This window comes from Epinephelus fuscoguttatus, linkage group LG5, assembly GCF_011397635.1.
Source record: "Epinephelus fuscoguttatus linkage group LG5, E.fuscoguttatus.final_Chr_v1".
NCBI lineage: Eukaryota > Metazoa > Chordata > Actinopteri > Perciformes > Serranidae > Epinephelus > Epinephelus fuscoguttatus.
Window position 1 is genome coordinate 22,317,498 of NC_064756.1, and position 18,035 is coordinate 22,335,532.

At 40.1% G+C, this 18,035-nt stretch overlaps 1 protein-coding gene across 6 annotated transcripts in view; it reads left to right on the top strand.

The window, feature by feature from the left end:
• Positions 1 to 18,035, top strand: part of dock10 (dedicator of cytokinesis 10) — an 83,134-nt gene that overhangs the window by 32,766 nt on the left and 32,333 nt on the right. For 5 of the 6 annotated variants that reach the window (XM_049576079.1, XM_049576083.1, XM_049576077.1 and 2 more), the window contains exons 2-10: positions 4,128 to 4,247; positions 8,196 to 8,285; positions 9,370 to 9,452; positions 12,228 to 12,300; positions 12,582 to 12,716; positions 13,095 to 13,229; positions 15,534 to 15,720; positions 16,691 to 16,779; positions 17,907 to 17,990. In XM_049576079.1, coding sequence (XP_049432036.1) covers positions 4,128 to 4,247; positions 8,196 to 8,285; positions 9,370 to 9,452; positions 12,228 to 12,300; positions 12,582 to 12,716; positions 13,095 to 13,229; positions 15,534 to 15,720; positions 16,691 to 16,779; positions 17,907 to 17,990 — 996 coding nt within the window. Of the gene's footprint in view, positions 1 to 681; positions 948 to 4,127; positions 4,248 to 8,195; positions 8,286 to 9,369; positions 9,453 to 12,227; positions 12,301 to 12,581; positions 12,717 to 13,094; positions 13,230 to 15,533; positions 15,721 to 16,690; positions 16,780 to 17,906; positions 17,991 to 18,035 lie in introns of those variants that run through there. The other variant, XM_049576080.1, reaches the window with a different exon arrangement.

An 18,035-nucleotide genomic window follows, 5' to 3' on the forward strand; every position in this document is an offset into this window, starting at 1 on the left:
TAACAAGAGATATATCAGTTTGTTGTATCATCAGGAGTTATTTCCTCCTGCACAGATCTCTGTTCTGCTATGAGGTTTAAGCTGGGGGAAGTGAGTGCCTGTGTGTTTACAGGCAAATATAGATGTAAGTGTTTTTGTGTCTGTTGTGTGCATTTGTTTAAATGGGATCATGCATCAGTGGATGCCTCTGTATGTTTTTATTTTGTGTATGTCTTTTTATACATATATGTATCTTGCAGGCTGGTGTGTACAGGAGGACAGTGAGGCTTTAGAACAGGAAGTTGATAGTTTGCCTGCTACAGTAGTTCATGCGTGTGTATGTTTGTGTGCATGTGTGGACTGACAGTGCACTGTTGATATGTTTGGACAGAGGAAGATAAGATACTGAGAGTTTGACTTTGGGTGTGTGTGAGTATATGATAGTGTTTAACTGTCATATGGAGTGTAAAACCTGCTAGATGCTCCCCTAACTTGTTTTGTATAAATAATGTCTTGCATTGTCTTACTTATTTGTCAGAAAGTGAAAGACACTGAGAGTATGGTGTGTAGAAACTCTGTCTGGTTGGTTAGTTTCTTGTTTGCCGGGGATTTTCATTGTGCGGGTGTGTGCGGTTGCATGCATATGCTGAAGTGTGTCGGACACCAAACATCAACTTCCTCTACATCCACGTGCACTGACACAAACTCAGAAAGCTGCTCAGTGTTAGTTCTGCTTCTGATGGAGCAGATGCCCGCGATGTGCGTTTTGTTTAGTTCACTTCTAATTTGGATTTAATATTTTTTTTCTCTGGAGATAGAGGAAGTGCTGCTGCTCTTTTTGTGTGTAATATTGTACACACTTACTTGCACATTTGATTCTCCTCGCAATGAGCTTCAGGAGCAAAATCACCTTCAGGAGGAAAATAAAGAGCAAACGAGTGCGATCGGATTTCGCCCGGCTGAGTATTGTATGTATTTACGTGTCTGTCTCTGTCTATTTTAAGTCATTCATGCTGCTTACAATTCTTAACTAGTATCTATTGACTATCACATGGCTACAGTTACTATCAGTGACTTACACATGTTTTTGTCACAGTCATAATTGTGATTTACACAGCTTTAATGATTGTAGCCCACAGTCAGTAGCCATTATACTGTATTATAATGTGTTTGATATGTGTGTGCTTCATTTCCTCCTTTTTTGGAAGATTGTTACACGACATTGAGCCAGGCTATGTGACAGGAAGAGCCAGATAGAAGAGAGCGCTTTGAAGCTGACAGATGTGTGTATTAATAATGCACACCTAGCAGAGCTAATGCTGTATCTGACAGATGTCAGCTTGTGTGGGGAAAGCGCAAGCCTTTCCCCTGAAACGTTTACACTGATGTCACATGGGTCAGAGCAGAGTCACAATGCACCTATGAAAACCTCAAGCTTAATCTACTCGCCTGCCTCTTGCTTTCCTTTGTCATTTATCTGTTTGAATCCTACGTCATTTATCTGCTCATAAAGCTAATTTTAAATGATTTTGGTTTACCCACGTTAGGTATTAGGGCTACTTACTTAAAGATTTCTATTATCAATTAATCTGTCTTCTTTTTATCCATTGATTAAAATAGTAAAACAACGACAACAACAAAAGATGCTCAACACAATTTCTCAGAGCTCAAGTTTTCACCTTCAGACTACTTTTTTCACCAACACTCGAAAACTTAAAGGTCCAGTGTGTAGGATTTAGGAGGATATACTGGCAGAAATGGAATATAGTATAACGAGTATGTTTTCTTTAGTGTATGATCACCTGAAAATAATTATCGTTGTGTTTCCATTACCTTAGAATGAGCCATTTATGTCTACATAGGGAGCGGGTTCTTGTCCATTGATATTGCCATGTTGCATCACCATGTTTCTAGCCCAGAACGGACAAACCAAACAATGGTTCTTGATAGGGCCATTTGCGTTTTTTGCGTCAGCCACCATAGTTTACTACCAGTTCAAATCAGCGTTCTGTTTAGTTTGTGTACTAGTTTTAGTTTGCTAATAATTCGGCTCCTGGTAAAAACCTCCTTAATATCTGTATCTTAAGTTATCAGAGAGCACACATTAGCACATGCTGTGCTAGCGGCCTGTCTGCAACGAGCCAAACAGTGTAGAAGAAACACTGACTTCTAATGTGAAACTGCTTTATTCAGTGTTTCTACCAGTTTTAAGAACCTGATTCGTTTGTTTTTGAGAGGAAGAGACCTCTGTGAATAATTCGGCTCTTGTTAAAAATCTCCTGAACAATGAACAGTGAAGAAATCCTAAGTGTCCTAAATTTCAGCTGGTTGAAATCTGCAGTCCTCACTTCTAGATGCCACTAAATCCCCCTAAATCCTGCACACTGTTCCTTTAAAGATATTTATTTTACCGTGACTTAAAATAGGGAAAAGTAGAAAATCCTTACATTTGAGACACTAAATGCAGCACATATTTAGCAATTTTGCCTAATGAATTTAACTGATAAATCAATTATTATTGATAATAGTTTTTGGCTTATCAATTAATCAGTGTACTTATTGACAAAGCCAGTAAGTAATACTGCTTTACAGGTTTGACAAGGAACAAAAATTTAGACAATAGCACACACCCACCAGATTAAATGTAGGTGACTACATTTTAGGTCCAGACAGAATATAAACCATGCTTGCAGTGTAAATCAGCGTACTCATTTTTAATGCTGAATGGGGGTGGATATGAACAGTAAACACTACGGGTGGTGAGGGCTCTGCTTAGACAGATGGCTGTCCTAAAGCATGGATCAGTTTGGGATAAGTTGCATTCTTGCTTCATTCCTCTGTGCTCAGTCTTGGTCGTGAGCCAAGAGGCCTGTTCTGACTGTAAGGTAGCTATGGGGGGTAAAAGCCCCAGTCTGCACTGTATGCGTGTGAACAAAAGCAAAGATCATTACTTCCTCTGCCTTCTCACCACAGCCTGCTCCGGCTCTCGCTTTGCTGCTGTTGCTGCTCTGTTGCTATTCTCAGAATGACAAAAGTAATTCGCCATTGTCCTCTATCTGTAAAACACATTTCAAATGTTGTTTGTTTGTTTGTTTTTGGGCATAGACCCATCAGTGTCTTTAAACGTAGTTTTAAAGAGAGAAAATTAGTGCATCATTAATTCTGGTTTGATAGTTTATATACTGGGCGTGTAAAATGAGGCTGTGAGAACATAACCTCACATATAGAAGTTAGTGTGGTCGCTTATTGAAGTTTTCATTTACTGAAACCCCCACCTGTGTCATGTGTGTCCAGTTCAATGAAGCTGCAATTTAATACTTCTCTTTTTTAATCTCAGTTAATTTAAAACAATTCCAAAAAAGTATTTTTAGGTGTGGTGTGTCACAGCCTCACTTCAGCTGTAGCGCTACTTCCTCTACGATACTTTTAGTTGCAAATGATGTCATGGCAAAACACAGGAAATGTCACATCTACATTGGTAATGGCTACTGCATTTAATAATGCAGTCAGGATAATGTGCTTCATTAACACACACAAAACAAAAGCAGAAATAACTTTTAGAGGTGAATGTGTTAAATAAAGACATTTTCTTAAATACAATACAGTCTAAAGTTGGGCTGACACAATATCAGATTTTTTCTGCACCATTATGGTGGGCAAAATAGTTCACAATAACATGTTTTTGTTTAAAGAAATTACGTTTTTGACAAATAAATTACTCTCAAAATATGGATGTAGGGAGGTGCAGAGACCATAACTGTCCTACAGCGTACAGAAAGAGCAAGTACACTTAGTAGATGTGAAAAGGCAACTAGAAGGGACACAAAGTATAAACATAAAGAAACAGAAATGATTAAGGAGGCACTGAATAATTAACACAATATTATCATATGTGTATTAACATGATATTAATATTTATTTTTAAAAATCACAGTTAATACTGGTATACCACGACACCCTGACTCTAAACTTACAAGATGTTACAAGCAGGAAATCAATCTGACCAAGCATTCAAGGCCAATTATCAGTGCTAGACACTTTTTAATATTTGGCATATGGTATTGCATTATATCATATCTTACTGTATCTGATTTTGCATTGTGTTGAGGTTTTATACTGATCAAATGTCTCTGTGTTTCCATCTGCAGCAGGAGAAGCCGAAGGTCATTGATCCTCTCGACTATGAGACTGTCATCTCTGAACTGGGGGACGAGTTGAAGGAAGACCCTCTCAGAGACCTGCTCCTTTTCCCCGACAATGATTTCTCGGTAAGTGTGTGTGTGTGTGTGTGTGTGTGTGTGTGTGTGTGTGTGTATGTGGGGACCTGATGGTTTAGTGGTTAATGCAGTCAGAACAAGAAGGCTCCAGGTTTGAATGTGAATATGATGACCAGTGCAGAGTCGCACAACAGTCATTTTCGTATCTATACAATGCAGCACATTGCATTGTGGGATAGTCAGCAAACAGTAGTGTACATGCCATGGACATAACCTTTCTTTAAGACACTATATTGTGCATACATTTCAGACTCAGTTTGGACACTTGGCAGACAGTGAACACAGCGCACATAGTAAAAGGGGAGTGGTCATTAGCTCTTAATTTGACAGTGACACATTGTTGTTTAGAATTCAAACACATGACATCCTCCAGCGTGACACACTTATTCACACTAATCATACATGTTGAGCATTACGGCCTTTTCATTACAGTCAACAATTTATCCTCTGCGGCTCCCTCCAGCCTTGTGTTCATTAGTACTTTCATTACCGTGCTAATGCCTTTTTGTAGACGCAGATCCACCGCACATTAAGATGACCTAATTGGCTGCTCGTGGTAAAGGGAGACATGTGCTCGCGGAGTTGCAGAGTCGTAGCGTTAATGCCTGACTCTGCTGGTTCCCACCTCTGTCTGGCTACAACACAATCTCCTCTGATTTTCTTTGTCTCTGCAGCCTACAGTCAATTTCCATAATTGTAAGTGAAAGTGGTTTGGCAGAGTACTGCTAATGCACAAAAGGCATTTACTAGATCTGCCTCTATGCCAGTTGGTTAGTGAGCTCAGCGCTCCAGCCAGCTGATTGGCTTGTGTAAATCAAAGTCTCTGTTCATGCAGAAAAAATCTTTAGTGCTGACTTGTTGTCATTCCCATTCTGCAGAATCACAGGGAACGGTATTTCTTTTTGAACATAAATATAAATATGGATGTTGATTTTTAGTTTCATGCATCATAAAATATACTTTATATTAATTAAAGCTGCATGATTCATAGGCTAGGTTATTAGTTGGTCTAATCAGTGCTGAGAAAGGGAATACATCTGACTTGAATTATTTATCTACATTGCAATGAAGCTGGCCAGAAACAATTTCTAGAAGGAATGAATGAATATTACATCACCATACTGAAAAACTTTTTGCATGTCCTCTCAAATCATCACTCGTAAGGTGTTAATATTTTAGCAATCACGGCTTCATTCCATCATCATCTGAAAGTGAGTATTGAAACCATTTCATATATCCAGAATTGATAAATCAATTTTTTTTGGCAATAACACCAGTGAGAGTTAGACGGCAATGTGATGAGAAGTTTTGTTGCTGAGATTATCTGCAGTTTAACACATAGATGATTGACGTATTAAATGAAAAACAGCAAGTGTATTAGTAACATGTTGAGCCACCGCCGTCCTCCAGAACAGCTTGAATGCTCCTTGGCATAGAGTGGTGTTTAACACGTCACTTCAAAATCTGTCCAAGATGTTCGGTTTGCATGTCTGTCTGTCCAGGAAGAGGGATCACTCCTCTGTCGCTCTTGTTGAGCTTCCTTCTATTGTTTTCCACAGTAAAGGCTTTTAATGGAGGAGTTTTTCCTTATCTGAATCGAGCGTGAAAGAATAGCGCGTGCCGTATGCTCTACAGATTGAAACGTCCCTCAGGGCAAATTTTTGATTTATAATATTGGCCTGTAAGTGACTTGACTTGACAGCTAGGTTGAGATGTGGTGTCTGTGAAGGGCATAGCATATGATTCACATCTGTTTGCATCAAATCATCGCCATGTTGTGTATCTCCACTCATTTATTCAGGTTTTTGTCTTTAATTTTTCATTATTCTGTGCAGTGTGTTTTGATGTAGAACAATGGTTTGACTTTTGAGCTATGTCTGTGGTGTATACAGAGAAAAAAATTGGTAGCCATGTTTTTTTATTACCTGAGACCCTGAACAGAGGCGAGACAGCTTTATTTGTATGGGGCATTTCATACACAAGGGCAATTCAAAGTGCTTTACAGAGAAATGAAATATAAAACATAATAAAGGATACAGAAAAGAGGAAAAAAGATACAAAATTAATTACAAAATGATTTACAATTTAAAAATATCACTATTAAAAATGCCAGAAGTGCGGACAAGAGGTGCAAAGATAAGAATGTTATTTAAAATTGAGTTTAAGAATAAGGTTGCAGTCATTACAGGATGGAATACCTATTGTTAAAGAGGAATGTTTTTAGCTTTGACTTGTAAGTGGTCAGAGTCGGTGTTTGTCAAACATCATCTGGGAGATTATTCCAGGTTTGTGCTGCGTGATATCAAAACGCTGCTTCAGAGTGATTGGCTTCGAATGTGTATATATGGATGGAGAATAATTTCCTGTTGAGCCACGCAGATCCTCACACATTTTGTTCTGTGGACATTTAGCTTGTGGATGACGGCCTAAACCAGGGTTGTTTTATAATCCGGCCCAGGAGCCAATCGTGGCCCATGGTTTATTGTTCAAAATATACTATATATGACCCTCCAGAGATTATGGAGATGCAATCAATCAATCAATCAATTTTATTTATAAAGCCAATATCACAAATCACAATTTGCCTCACAGGGCTTTACAGCATACGACATCCCTCTGTCCTTAGGACCCTCGCAGCGGATAAGGAAAAGCTCCCCAAAAAAAACCTTTAACGGGGAAAAAAAAACGGTAGAAACCTCAGGAAGAGCAACTGAGGAGGGATCCCTCTTCCAGGACGGACAGACATGCAATAGATGTTGTACAGAACAGATCAACATAATAAATTAACAGTAATCTGCATGACACAGTGAGACACAGAGAGAGAGAGAGTGAGAGAGAGAGAGAGAGAGATGCAGGTAATGACAGTAGCTTACAACAACATTGTTGAAGGTAATAATATTATAGTTATAGTTCTGGCTACTGTGGTACAATATGTTGAAAGTATGTATTAATATCTGGCAGTATACATGTGTGACAATAGTAATATGTGTATAATAACAGTAGAAGTATGACTAATGACTAATGATGGCAGCAGCAGCAGGAGGCATCTGGCAGGACCACGGCAGCAGCACAACCACACATGTCACGCTGTCCAGGCACCGCTGCGATATGAGTTAACCTGAGAGACAGTGGAGCACAAAGGCTTCGGAGAAGAAGCCGAGTTAGTGACATCCAGAATGGCCGAGTTAGCAAGATGCAGTAATAGAATACGAGAGAGTGAGAGAGAGACAAGGAGAGAAAGAAGGAGAGAAGGTGCCCGGTACAAGATCACTTCGCATTTTTTCTGCTCATCTGACAATTCAATTCAATTTTATTTATAAAGACCAATATCACAAATATAAATTTTCCTCAGAGGGCTTTACAGCATACAACATCCCTCTGTCCACAGTGGATTTGTATGGGATCGTTTGGCAGAACTGTCATGCAGTTCATAGACATGCACCAAGTAGCAACTATGCGGGCAAGGCTGATGTGTTTTCAAACCAAAAAAAAGTTAACTGTTAGTTTGCAAACATGGCCACAGCAAAGAGGTGTGAAGTCAACAGTGAGCACCGCCACTTTCAGTAGCAGTGGAAAGTTGAATACTTATTCACTGAAAGATGAAACAGTTGCGTTTGTCTCATTTTTATGGGATATTTTTTCAATAATCCATATTAAGCAAGAAGCAGCTGGATACCATGTATTTTCACATTTTGTAACATGGCTCCCATTCAAAAAAAGTCTGGACACCCTGGTCCAAACAATACCCACTAAATTTACTATATATGGCATTTGCTTTGTGAAGTAGCACCTCTGCTCTTTTTCTATGATTTCAACTCATTCAAGTTTATTATTTTTATGTTATAGGTGTTTTTTATTTCCATTTGGTGGCTTAGCCCACCATGAAACATGTTCCTTGTCATGTTAACAGTCTTGTCTCGATCCTTTTTATCCCTCCAGGTATCCACTGTGCCTCAGGAGAGACGGACTCTCAAGTCAACTGTTCCTGAGGGGGCAGAACTACAGGCTGAATGTCTGCTGGTCAGACAGGTAAGGAGTGTGTGTCTGTGTGTCTGTGTGTCTGTGTGTGTTTGCCCACGTGTATCCTTTTGTGTGAGGGACTTAACTGAAGCCAGTGTGGTTTGGCATGAAAAAGGTTTCGGTTAGTGGTGGTCGGGTTTGTCAGTTAGGCTGTTCTCGATATAGACATCCTGATACCGGTGGAGCAATATCATCATACCTCTAAAATAAACCAGATGTGTGCGTATCTTAATGTGTATTGTGTGTGCGCCTGTATGTGTGTGTAGGCTAGGGCTATCAGATATTATTTCTCCATTGAGCCTTCGAGATTACGGCTGGTCGATCTGAAATGAGCCCTGAGCAGACGGAAACTCCCCAGACAGTGCTGTCATAGCTCACTGGAGACTTACGTGTGTCTGACTTTCTTTTTGTGTTTTTGAGCGTGTGTGCGTGTGTGCGTGTGTGTGTGTGTGTGTGTGTGTGTGTGTGTGTGTGCTTTCCTGTCTGGGATTGATATTGTAGCTGATAATAATTTTTGGTCTGTTTATAATTTGTGACATTGTTAACAAAAGATCAAGATCTTTCCAAACAAGTGGATTAAAGAAAACAACGACACAGCGTTCAACAAGCAGACACAAGAGAGGATGTGAAGCTGCCTTTGTGTGTGTGTGTGTGTGTGTGTGTGTGTGTGTGTGTGTGTGTGTGTGTGTGTGTGTGTGTGTGTGTGTGTGTGTGTGTGTGTGTGTGTGTGTGTGTGTGTGTGTCTGAGAAAGAGAGAGAAAACTTAAAGCACCCTGTGAGAGTACTATTTCACCCCCAGAGATAGACAAGAAATCTATTAAGATGTAAAGATGTATTTATTTGCTGATTCCTCGGGGACGGAGTCTTAAGTCAGTTCCTTTTTATAATTTAGAGACTCTAATGATGAATCCCAGGCTGCACATCAGTAAGTGGTCCTCAGGAGAGCTGACGTCTGGCTGTATTTTCACAGTGGTGTAGCTTTCTTCATTGTCTGCAGACGTTGCAGCTGCCCCAGGTCTCCCAGAGAGGCCATCATTGTTGAAAGTTAATATTTAATGATATTCAACTTAATCTCCTTCCTCTCCTCCTCCAGGCCTGTAAGTATTACAACTCTGACCTAAATGTGGTCCAGTTCAAGTATGACGACTACGCTGGAGACTACCGCCTGCTGCCCAGGTAAAACACACGGACATCACTCTGTAACCCTGTCTGCTGTGTCTGCTGTATGGGATTTAAATGAAGAGTTAATGATTTTGTGAAATATGCTCCATTTTTTTCTTGGGGAGAATTAGATGGGGAGGCCTTCAATACTTGTATATCTGTGCGCTCTATATGAAGCTATATGAACCAAGAAATGGTTAGCTTAGCTTAGCTTAGCATAAAGACTGGAAGCAGGGGGAAACGGTGAGCCTTCTTACCCAGGCACAGTGACTAGTAGGGGTAGGAGTCACGAGAGCATCCACGATATGATATTATCACGATACTTATGTCATGATACAATATTATTGCGATTTTAAATATATTGCGATATGCTGAGTATTGTGATAAAATATTGTTTCCCCTTTGTTAGCTAAGCAAACATCTCCTGGCTTTAGCTTCATGGTTAGCCTTCCAATATGAGAGTGATATCAATCTTTTTATCTAACTGTCTGCCAGAAAGCAAATAAGCATATTTCCCAAAATGTCCAAACAATTTCTTTAACATTAACTTTCCTACTGGGTTTATATAGAGCTGGGTATCAAACTTCTTTGTCTCTGTCGTCTTTGTCTGAAATGTGTCTGTAAAAAAAAGAGTTGTTTTATTGTTAAGTCCCAAAGCTGGCATTGATCAAATTCATAATCTTCTTTACTCATTCTCTGATGAGATAGCTCTTGATTAGGCATTTTCATGTAGGCAAGGTGTTTTATTTTAAATTTCTCATGAAAGGTATTGAAAAAAGTACCGAAAAATAACGTTACTCAATTCTGGGTATGATGCTGATAAACCATAAAGCATATTTCCCAGAGGGCTGATGGATATGGACATGTCATGGATGTTTAAAAAATGCAGATGTGTGGAAATGTGGACTTCCTGACTTGAATAGAAACATGCTGGATTTTTTTCCTCATGAACAACCAGACTGAGAAATAGCTGTTAACATCAAGGACAACCACATTTTGTTACACTGAGGTGGAAGGTCATTAACAAGAACAAGATTGTGGCCGGTGCTGAGTGAGAAAGTAGTCAGAGTAGAAAGCTGAGGAAATTCCGCTCAAACAAATGTTAACCCTCAGAGCTCCCTCGCTCCTTTTTTAAAATGTCAGTCATCCAGACAGACACCCATTCAGTCAGTCATGTATTTAAATCAGGCCGTCAGTCATTCAACTGGAGTTTTGTCGGTCCCAGTGAGACTGACCCAGAGCAGCCCTGCTGTTACTGCTCTCAACCACAGGAATGTCCCTCCTCCATCCCTTGGGTTGCCACTGTATTCTTTCAGTCAGTTCACATGACCTCTGAACTGACAACCAGGATGAACTGGCTTAAAGGGATACTTTGCCGATTTTCAACCAGCTTTGTATCATAACAGTGTGGGTAGTATGTGTCAATGAACTGTGATAAACTTCTCTCCATCTTACCAGCAGCCAGATCTCTCTGCTCATCTGTCAGTTCAAATCTTTAACTGGCTCTCGGGCTGATGCTTGAACTACAGATTGTACTTAGTTTTCATACACCCGCCACCACTGACACAAAAAGTGTAGAAGCGAATCTCTCTCCTTCTTTCTCTCAAGCACAGATTAAACTAGGCAGCGCTGATCAAACATAAACCAAGATTCTGCTACCCTATTGGCTATTTCTTGCCCAAAGTGTCATCAGAAACATATTTTACTGCGCTCTTTGGCTTTGAAATGAGAATGTGTCAACAGGCATCATACAACAAACTGTAAAACTAAGCAGTGATGATCAAATATGAAGCAAGATTCTGTTTCTGTGTTGCCTATATCTCACCTTTTAGAAACAAATTTTAGTTTACTGAAGTTTGAGATTGTTTGTCACCAGCAGGGATCCATATTGCTTCTTGAGGAAAAATGGCCAAGCTTGCATTAAATCCACCTCTAGCCGGTGTTGTGAGCAAAAGCAAGTGCCACAGTCCTTGTCCTCTGTTTTTTTCTGGTCATGTAGCACCAATTTCAAATGTATTTGTGACTTTCTACTGCATAGACAGCCCAGTTTTATGAAAAGACCATCTTTTCAGCAGTGAAATATTTCTTTAAACATAAGTTTGTATGTTAGAGCATAATCATACAAGCTTGAGTTGTCTCAATGCAGCTTTGGAATTAGCTTAAAAACATGAACACTACTATCGTATTGTTTGTTTGTAGGACTGTCAAGTTAACCAACCATGAAACTGTAGGCTTACTGGTTACACATTGAGGTGAAATACACCAGGGACACCACAGTACAATGGGAATCTACAGCTACTGTATATGTGTGGTTGTCACCACTGTGATTGAATGGAGCGTTTTTCATCTGTGCAGGCCAATATTAGCATTCCTGTGTCAGTGGCCAGCCCACAATCACCAGAAATCTTCTAAACATAGTCCCCTTTAAGAATTTTTTTTATTGTCAGACGGCCTTTACGACTGTGTGACTTTTAGCAGAGGGTGGTTCCAGTGTTACCCTCCACAGACTGCAGCCTCGCTGTCTGCAGCTCACAGCACACACACAAAGGCATTTTATCCCATGGCTCGCACACAAAGACGGGTCAGCCTGTGAAATCAGTGAAGCGGGATCGAGTGAGGACTACCTATTGTCGACTCCTGACAGAGAACGATGGAGCGGAGTCAGCCACCCACTCTCATTTGCACCACTCAAATAGAGTGGACTAATTAAATTGCTGAAATCATTTTTCTTTCCATCAATATATTTCATTATCAGGGTTCCACATTTTCCCTCTCCCCGTTCCTTCACAGGAAACTGTACAAAGCAGAGAAGCTGCCATCCCATTCTTTTGAGATTGACCACGAGGACATTGACAAGGATGAGGTCAGTAATGACCGTCTTCTGACAAATGCTTTTAGAATGAATGCATTACATACGGGATACATCCTGTTTAAATCAGTTTATCGCAGCCTTAAAGCTGTTAAAATATACTTTACAAGAGCAGTCAGCTCATTACACGTCAGCAGGACATTGTTTATCAACCTAATCTGACTGACCAATGGCCATCCTAAGATAGAATGAGTCTTAAAAAGTCTCCTTTACTCTATTGATCATATGAATGGAAAGCTAATGTACCTATAACTGACCATATTTGTGCTGTACAGGATACCACCTCGCTGTCCTCGTCCAAAGGAGGAGGGGGAGGTGGTGGTGGTGGAGGAGGAATCGGTGTTTTTCGGTCAGGCTGGCTCTACAAAGGGAACTTTAACAGCACAGTCAACAATAGCATCACTGTTCGGGTGAGGAAATGTCTGATGCTCTTGCTTTTCATGCACACACACACACACACACACACACACACATACACTGTTTGTGTGGTGTCTTTTCACCCTAATCCTCAGATCACCCTGTTTTCAGATTAAATGTTTTACCTTGCACTTGGTTAACCTAGTTTGAACTTGAATTATGACTCCTGTTGATGACATATTTACCCAGAATGGTGTTTTATGGGTGAAATATCATCAATATATCATCTACATTACTGTTTGTGCTTCAAGAAACATTTCCTGATCACTTTTCATGTTTTTAGGTCATTATTAGTACATAGCCTAAATAATTAGTTGCAGGTGCCTTTGTCCACCTGGTTAATGTATTTGAACCTTATTCTGTCTGTGCAGTCGTTCAAGAGGAGATATTTTCAGCTCACCCAGCTGACAGATAACTCCTACATCATGAACTTTTACAAAGATGAAAAGATCTCCAAGGAACCCAAAGGTTGCATCTTCCTCGACTCCTGCACTGGTGTGGTACAGGTGAGTTTTAAAGCATTCAATTAAGTAAGAGCACAGCACAATATACACCGTTTATGTAGAGTAATATATGGGGGGCTTTTTCAGGCTTCCTTCCCTCCAAAACTACTGCACAAAACAAGAATGTGCTGAATGCAAAAAGCAGCAAGGGAAAAAGATAAAAATCTCTGAACACTTGATTCCATTGCATCAAAAATGTTATCTACTGTGGTCACATAGACTTTCACCAGAGTATCTTTCTATAAACAAATCTCAGTAGCAGCACAAAGTGAAAACATTTAGACATTTTACTTTAGAGTAGCTGTATGTGACACTCACAACATTGATATAGCAGCAAACCGCGTTTTGCTATGTTAAGATGTAGTGGAGTGATGGTGTCCTGAGCAGAGAAGAAAGTCACTACTACGCTACCTTTCAGTGTGTGTTGTAATCCAAGCTTCTCTGTTTGTGTGTTGTGGTAGAAGGTCTGGCCTTGTGTGCATGTTGAGCCCGTTTCCACCAAACACTTTCGGTGTGGTACCTTTGGAACCAAAAGTAACCTTCCAGACATGGTACCTAGACCCTAAGTCCGCTTCGCGTTTCCACTGCAAACAGCACTCTTTCATTTGGGCGGGGTTGTTGTCACTCACTGCTCTATCCAGCACTCACTGTATTTCCTCCTTTATCAATCTGCACCTCATTTGTCATCCCCAGAGTGGAGTTGCATGCCAACATTTTCAGAACAAAATAAAAAAGGCTGCAGTGAGAGTTTCTCTCTCAATGGGATACTTAAAAATAGCAGGTTTGTGCATTTAGTCCTTCTCAGGCAAGCTCAGGGGTTTAGTGTTACCTGAGCCCACAGGAATGAAGTTCTGCTACGCTTGAAGATAATACTAAAAGTGTTTGTCATCCAAGAGAGACAATAAAACTAAAGTAATTGTCAAAAGTTGTCTCACTGAAATTTAAGGTGTGCTGAAGTTGCGGGCAGTCAGCCCAGTGAATTAGGTTATTTTTTCTTCAGTCTACAGCTGCTGCTAGAGGCAGCAAAACATCCTTTCATTTTATAGTTACAGTTTACTAATATATGTGAAACTCTCCACTGCTTCTGTTGTTAGCTCTCTTTATAAGGTTAGCATTTTTAGCTGCTAGCCGCCATGTAACCGACCATGTTTTTTTTTTGGTTTGTTACTGATATTTTAAGTTTGTAAACAAGCAACACAACTGCAAAAGAGACACCCAACCCCCATCCTCAGAGATGAACAATACATAAAGAAAACAACAGCAACAAAAAAGCAGTCTTGTTCTTATGGAATACAAAGCAATATGAATAGCAGATCAGTCAGCACCACCTACAGAATGGATGTCTACAAAATATACATATATGTAAAGTACGTGCACATATATGACGATGTACAAACCTATATGCTCAAGCATACGTACATACACAAACGCTTTAGGCCAATCTTTGTAGATAACACAGAAATGGTTGCCACATTTTATCAAAGATCGCAGCGCTGAGAGAAACAGTTAACAAATTCTTTCCAACCCTGTGCAGACAATCCGGCCTCAGAATCTGAACCATAGATACAGTATGCTCTGAATGTCACATACATTTCCTTTGACTGAGCAAGTATTGCCTGTTATGAGGCATTGTGTAAAATGTGGCTTGCAGGATAATGATGTAGTAGAGCATAATGACACAACAGGCCCAGGTCAGGATGTTATTGTGTCAGCTCTGAGGGATTGTTTAGCTTTGGGAGGTTTGTTTTACTTACCCAGTGACTGACAACCTCATGGGTGTCATTTTTATGTCTCCGCGTGCTGTTGAAAGACAGTTGTTTAGTTTAATCAACAGTAATTGCTGGATGTGCTGTATGTGGGTTTTGGGAGTTGCAGTTTCCTCTCTGTTACGAGGACCACAGTAGAAATGAGCTTTTAGATTTATTGTGTTTTTATCCTCTGCAATGTAATTGTACGTGTATGCACTGTTGTATTTACCTTTATTATTGTCACATACTTTATATCCATCTGTCTATCTAAGGGTACAATTGGACTATTCAGACTTCTCCAAAGCTGTATGGCCCATATTCAAACCAATATTATTTTGTTATGATTTAATATGTTCATATGAAAAAAAGTGTTAAGAGAAATTATTAACAAGAGACTTTGTGATATTTTTGGAAGGAGTTTCCTTATTAGACATCCAGAAACGAAGCTAAGTGAGGCTTGTGTGGAAGAAAGAATCACATTTTCCAAAAGCCGACCCAAGCTCTGGTTTTGTTGTGTGACCACATTATCCTATCCATCCTTCCATCTATCCCCCTACAGAATAACCGTCTGAGGAAACATGCCTTTGAGCTGAAGATGAACGAGGTTACGTACTTCGTGCTGGCCGCGGAGAGCGAGCAGGATATGGAGGAGTGGATTAGCACGTTGACCCGCATCTTACAGATCAGTCCCCACGACGGTCCGGCTCCTGACCGCAAGAGTCTGGACCTCACAGATCATCGGCAGGGTGAGACAGGCCCTGTTTTTGTATTCAGGAATACACAAAGTGTACATTTGATGGATGTAGAGAGAGAGAGCTGAAAAATAGTTGGAAGGAGCAAAGGGGATGGAAGCACAAATGGTAATTTAGTGGCGAAAGGGGTATTTAAGCAGAGACGAAGAGGAAATTTTAGCATAATTCCAACACATGTATAAATCATGGTGCCCTTAAGAGAGGAAGATTTTTATGCTCGATGTCAGCGAAAACGTAACCTTCTACTCTCTCTCTCTGACTTACTCTGACTAAATAATATCTGCCATCTTGCCATGATCTTCATGGGGAATTTTAGCTGGGTTGGGGCTCAGTCCATAACATCCCCATCAGGAAATGAGGCCTGACACCAACCAGTGACTCCACCTTTGTTTGATACATCATGCCTTGTTATTAAAAAAAACGTTACATGGAAGCATAGTTCATAAAACTTGACCTTCTGTGCCAGCTCTGTGAAAGCTTGGGCATGGGACCATGGCCTGTAACATAACAGGCACCGACAGAGCGTTGAGAGTCAGCCTAGTGAAAAGTGGTGGAATGATGTAATAGCCTCAGCCGTCAAGGCTCTGTGGTCTGTTAGCATGCCTCTAAATCAGGCTGCGAGCGTGTGGTGACCTACCATTAATGAGCCATTTTGTTCAGCATGGCCTTTGGGAAGAATTGCTCCAGGCACATGATGGTTATATTTCTGCTGAGGCCTGCCTGCCTTATTACCCGTAAATACCACAAATGGAGTCATATTTTATTCTGAGATAGATATATGTCCGCTGACTCTGGTTAGTATGTATTTAGTGTACTGCCGAAATGATTTTAGAAAATGTTATACGGCCTCTAACCTACGGGGAAAATGGGCTGTGTAGATAAACCATCCCATCCGCTCTGTGTTGGCAGCCATCACTCATAAACAGAGTGATCAGAGTCCTGATTGTGTTTGTTCTCCCTCCAGATGTGTTTGACCTGTCATTGAGCGACTGCTGTTTGCAGGAGAATGAAGATACTACCACAGAGAACGGCATCAATCCAGAGCTAGCAAAGGTTAGTTAAGCTGTCAGCTCCTCTCTTTCTAAGAGTCATATACACTTCCTGCTACTGCTGCGGTTACCACTATTATTATTAACTTTACATGCATGCAGAATAGAACACAACAGTCAGAGTCTATTTATAGGTACCCTTTGCAGGTTGTGACCTTAAGTGCTGCTATGGAGCAATGATCCACGGTTGGTGATGATAGAAACTTAGCAATGTGTCTACAAAAGACAGGAAAGAATAAGAGACTGCTAGTCTAAACATAGATGTAGACAATTTGGATATCAGATACTCAAAAAGTTGGCTTTATAAATATTGTATGAGGAATGATTTTGTCCTGTTTTGTTACGCCTTAACGATACACCCTATAGTGGCTGTTTCAACATCCCAAAGTTCCGAGGCCACTTAGTCTGCAAGGTGTTTCGACACGTGTGCCTGTTATTTTTGTAAAGATCCACAGTACTCCCATGAGGCAGGGAAAAAACTAAAACGAGGTTCACTGAGAATACAAAAAAAAGAAGAAGCAAGAAACAGAACAGAAAACAAAACAGCAGGCGAAGTCCTTTCAAAATTACATCTCGTACGGTCCACTACTGTCTCAATGTCCTATTTCTTTATATTCTCACCGTAAATTATTAAGATCCAAACCAACACGGACTTCATGTCGTCTTTACGCACAACGTTGTCAACAATCTCCTTTTTGTTGTGCGCACTAAACTGTCATACAGCACCATACCTATCATAAATAACTTATGCATGTCCTCTAACACAGAAATAAAGCAAATATAATCATAACCTTGGTATAGTCCATTACTATACACTATTCAAAAATATACAGAAACTGTTGTGCAAATGTAAATAATATCAGAACTTGTATGTCATATCAACACAGACATTTTTACCAAATATAAATATGCTTAAGTGGCTCTTACACACACAGTGCATTTTGGAAAGAAGCACTGAACGTAAACATAACTGCCCTTGCTCACAAGAAAAGTCCAAACTATAAGAACGCACTATGCAATCTTATACAACCTTGCTGTTTTTACCTACATCATAATTCATAATAAGCACTTTATTATTTGCATCCAGTTGTTGTTGACTGTCTCTTTCTGTCTCCATCTCTTACCTAACAGTATATCTCTGAGACAGATGAAGGAATTCGCTCTGCCAGGAGAGAAGAGAGGTTGAACCTGTTCTCGCTGGACCCTGACACTCCTGTATGTGTAAAGATTATGTTCCCTGTTTTTGTGTTTTCCTATTTT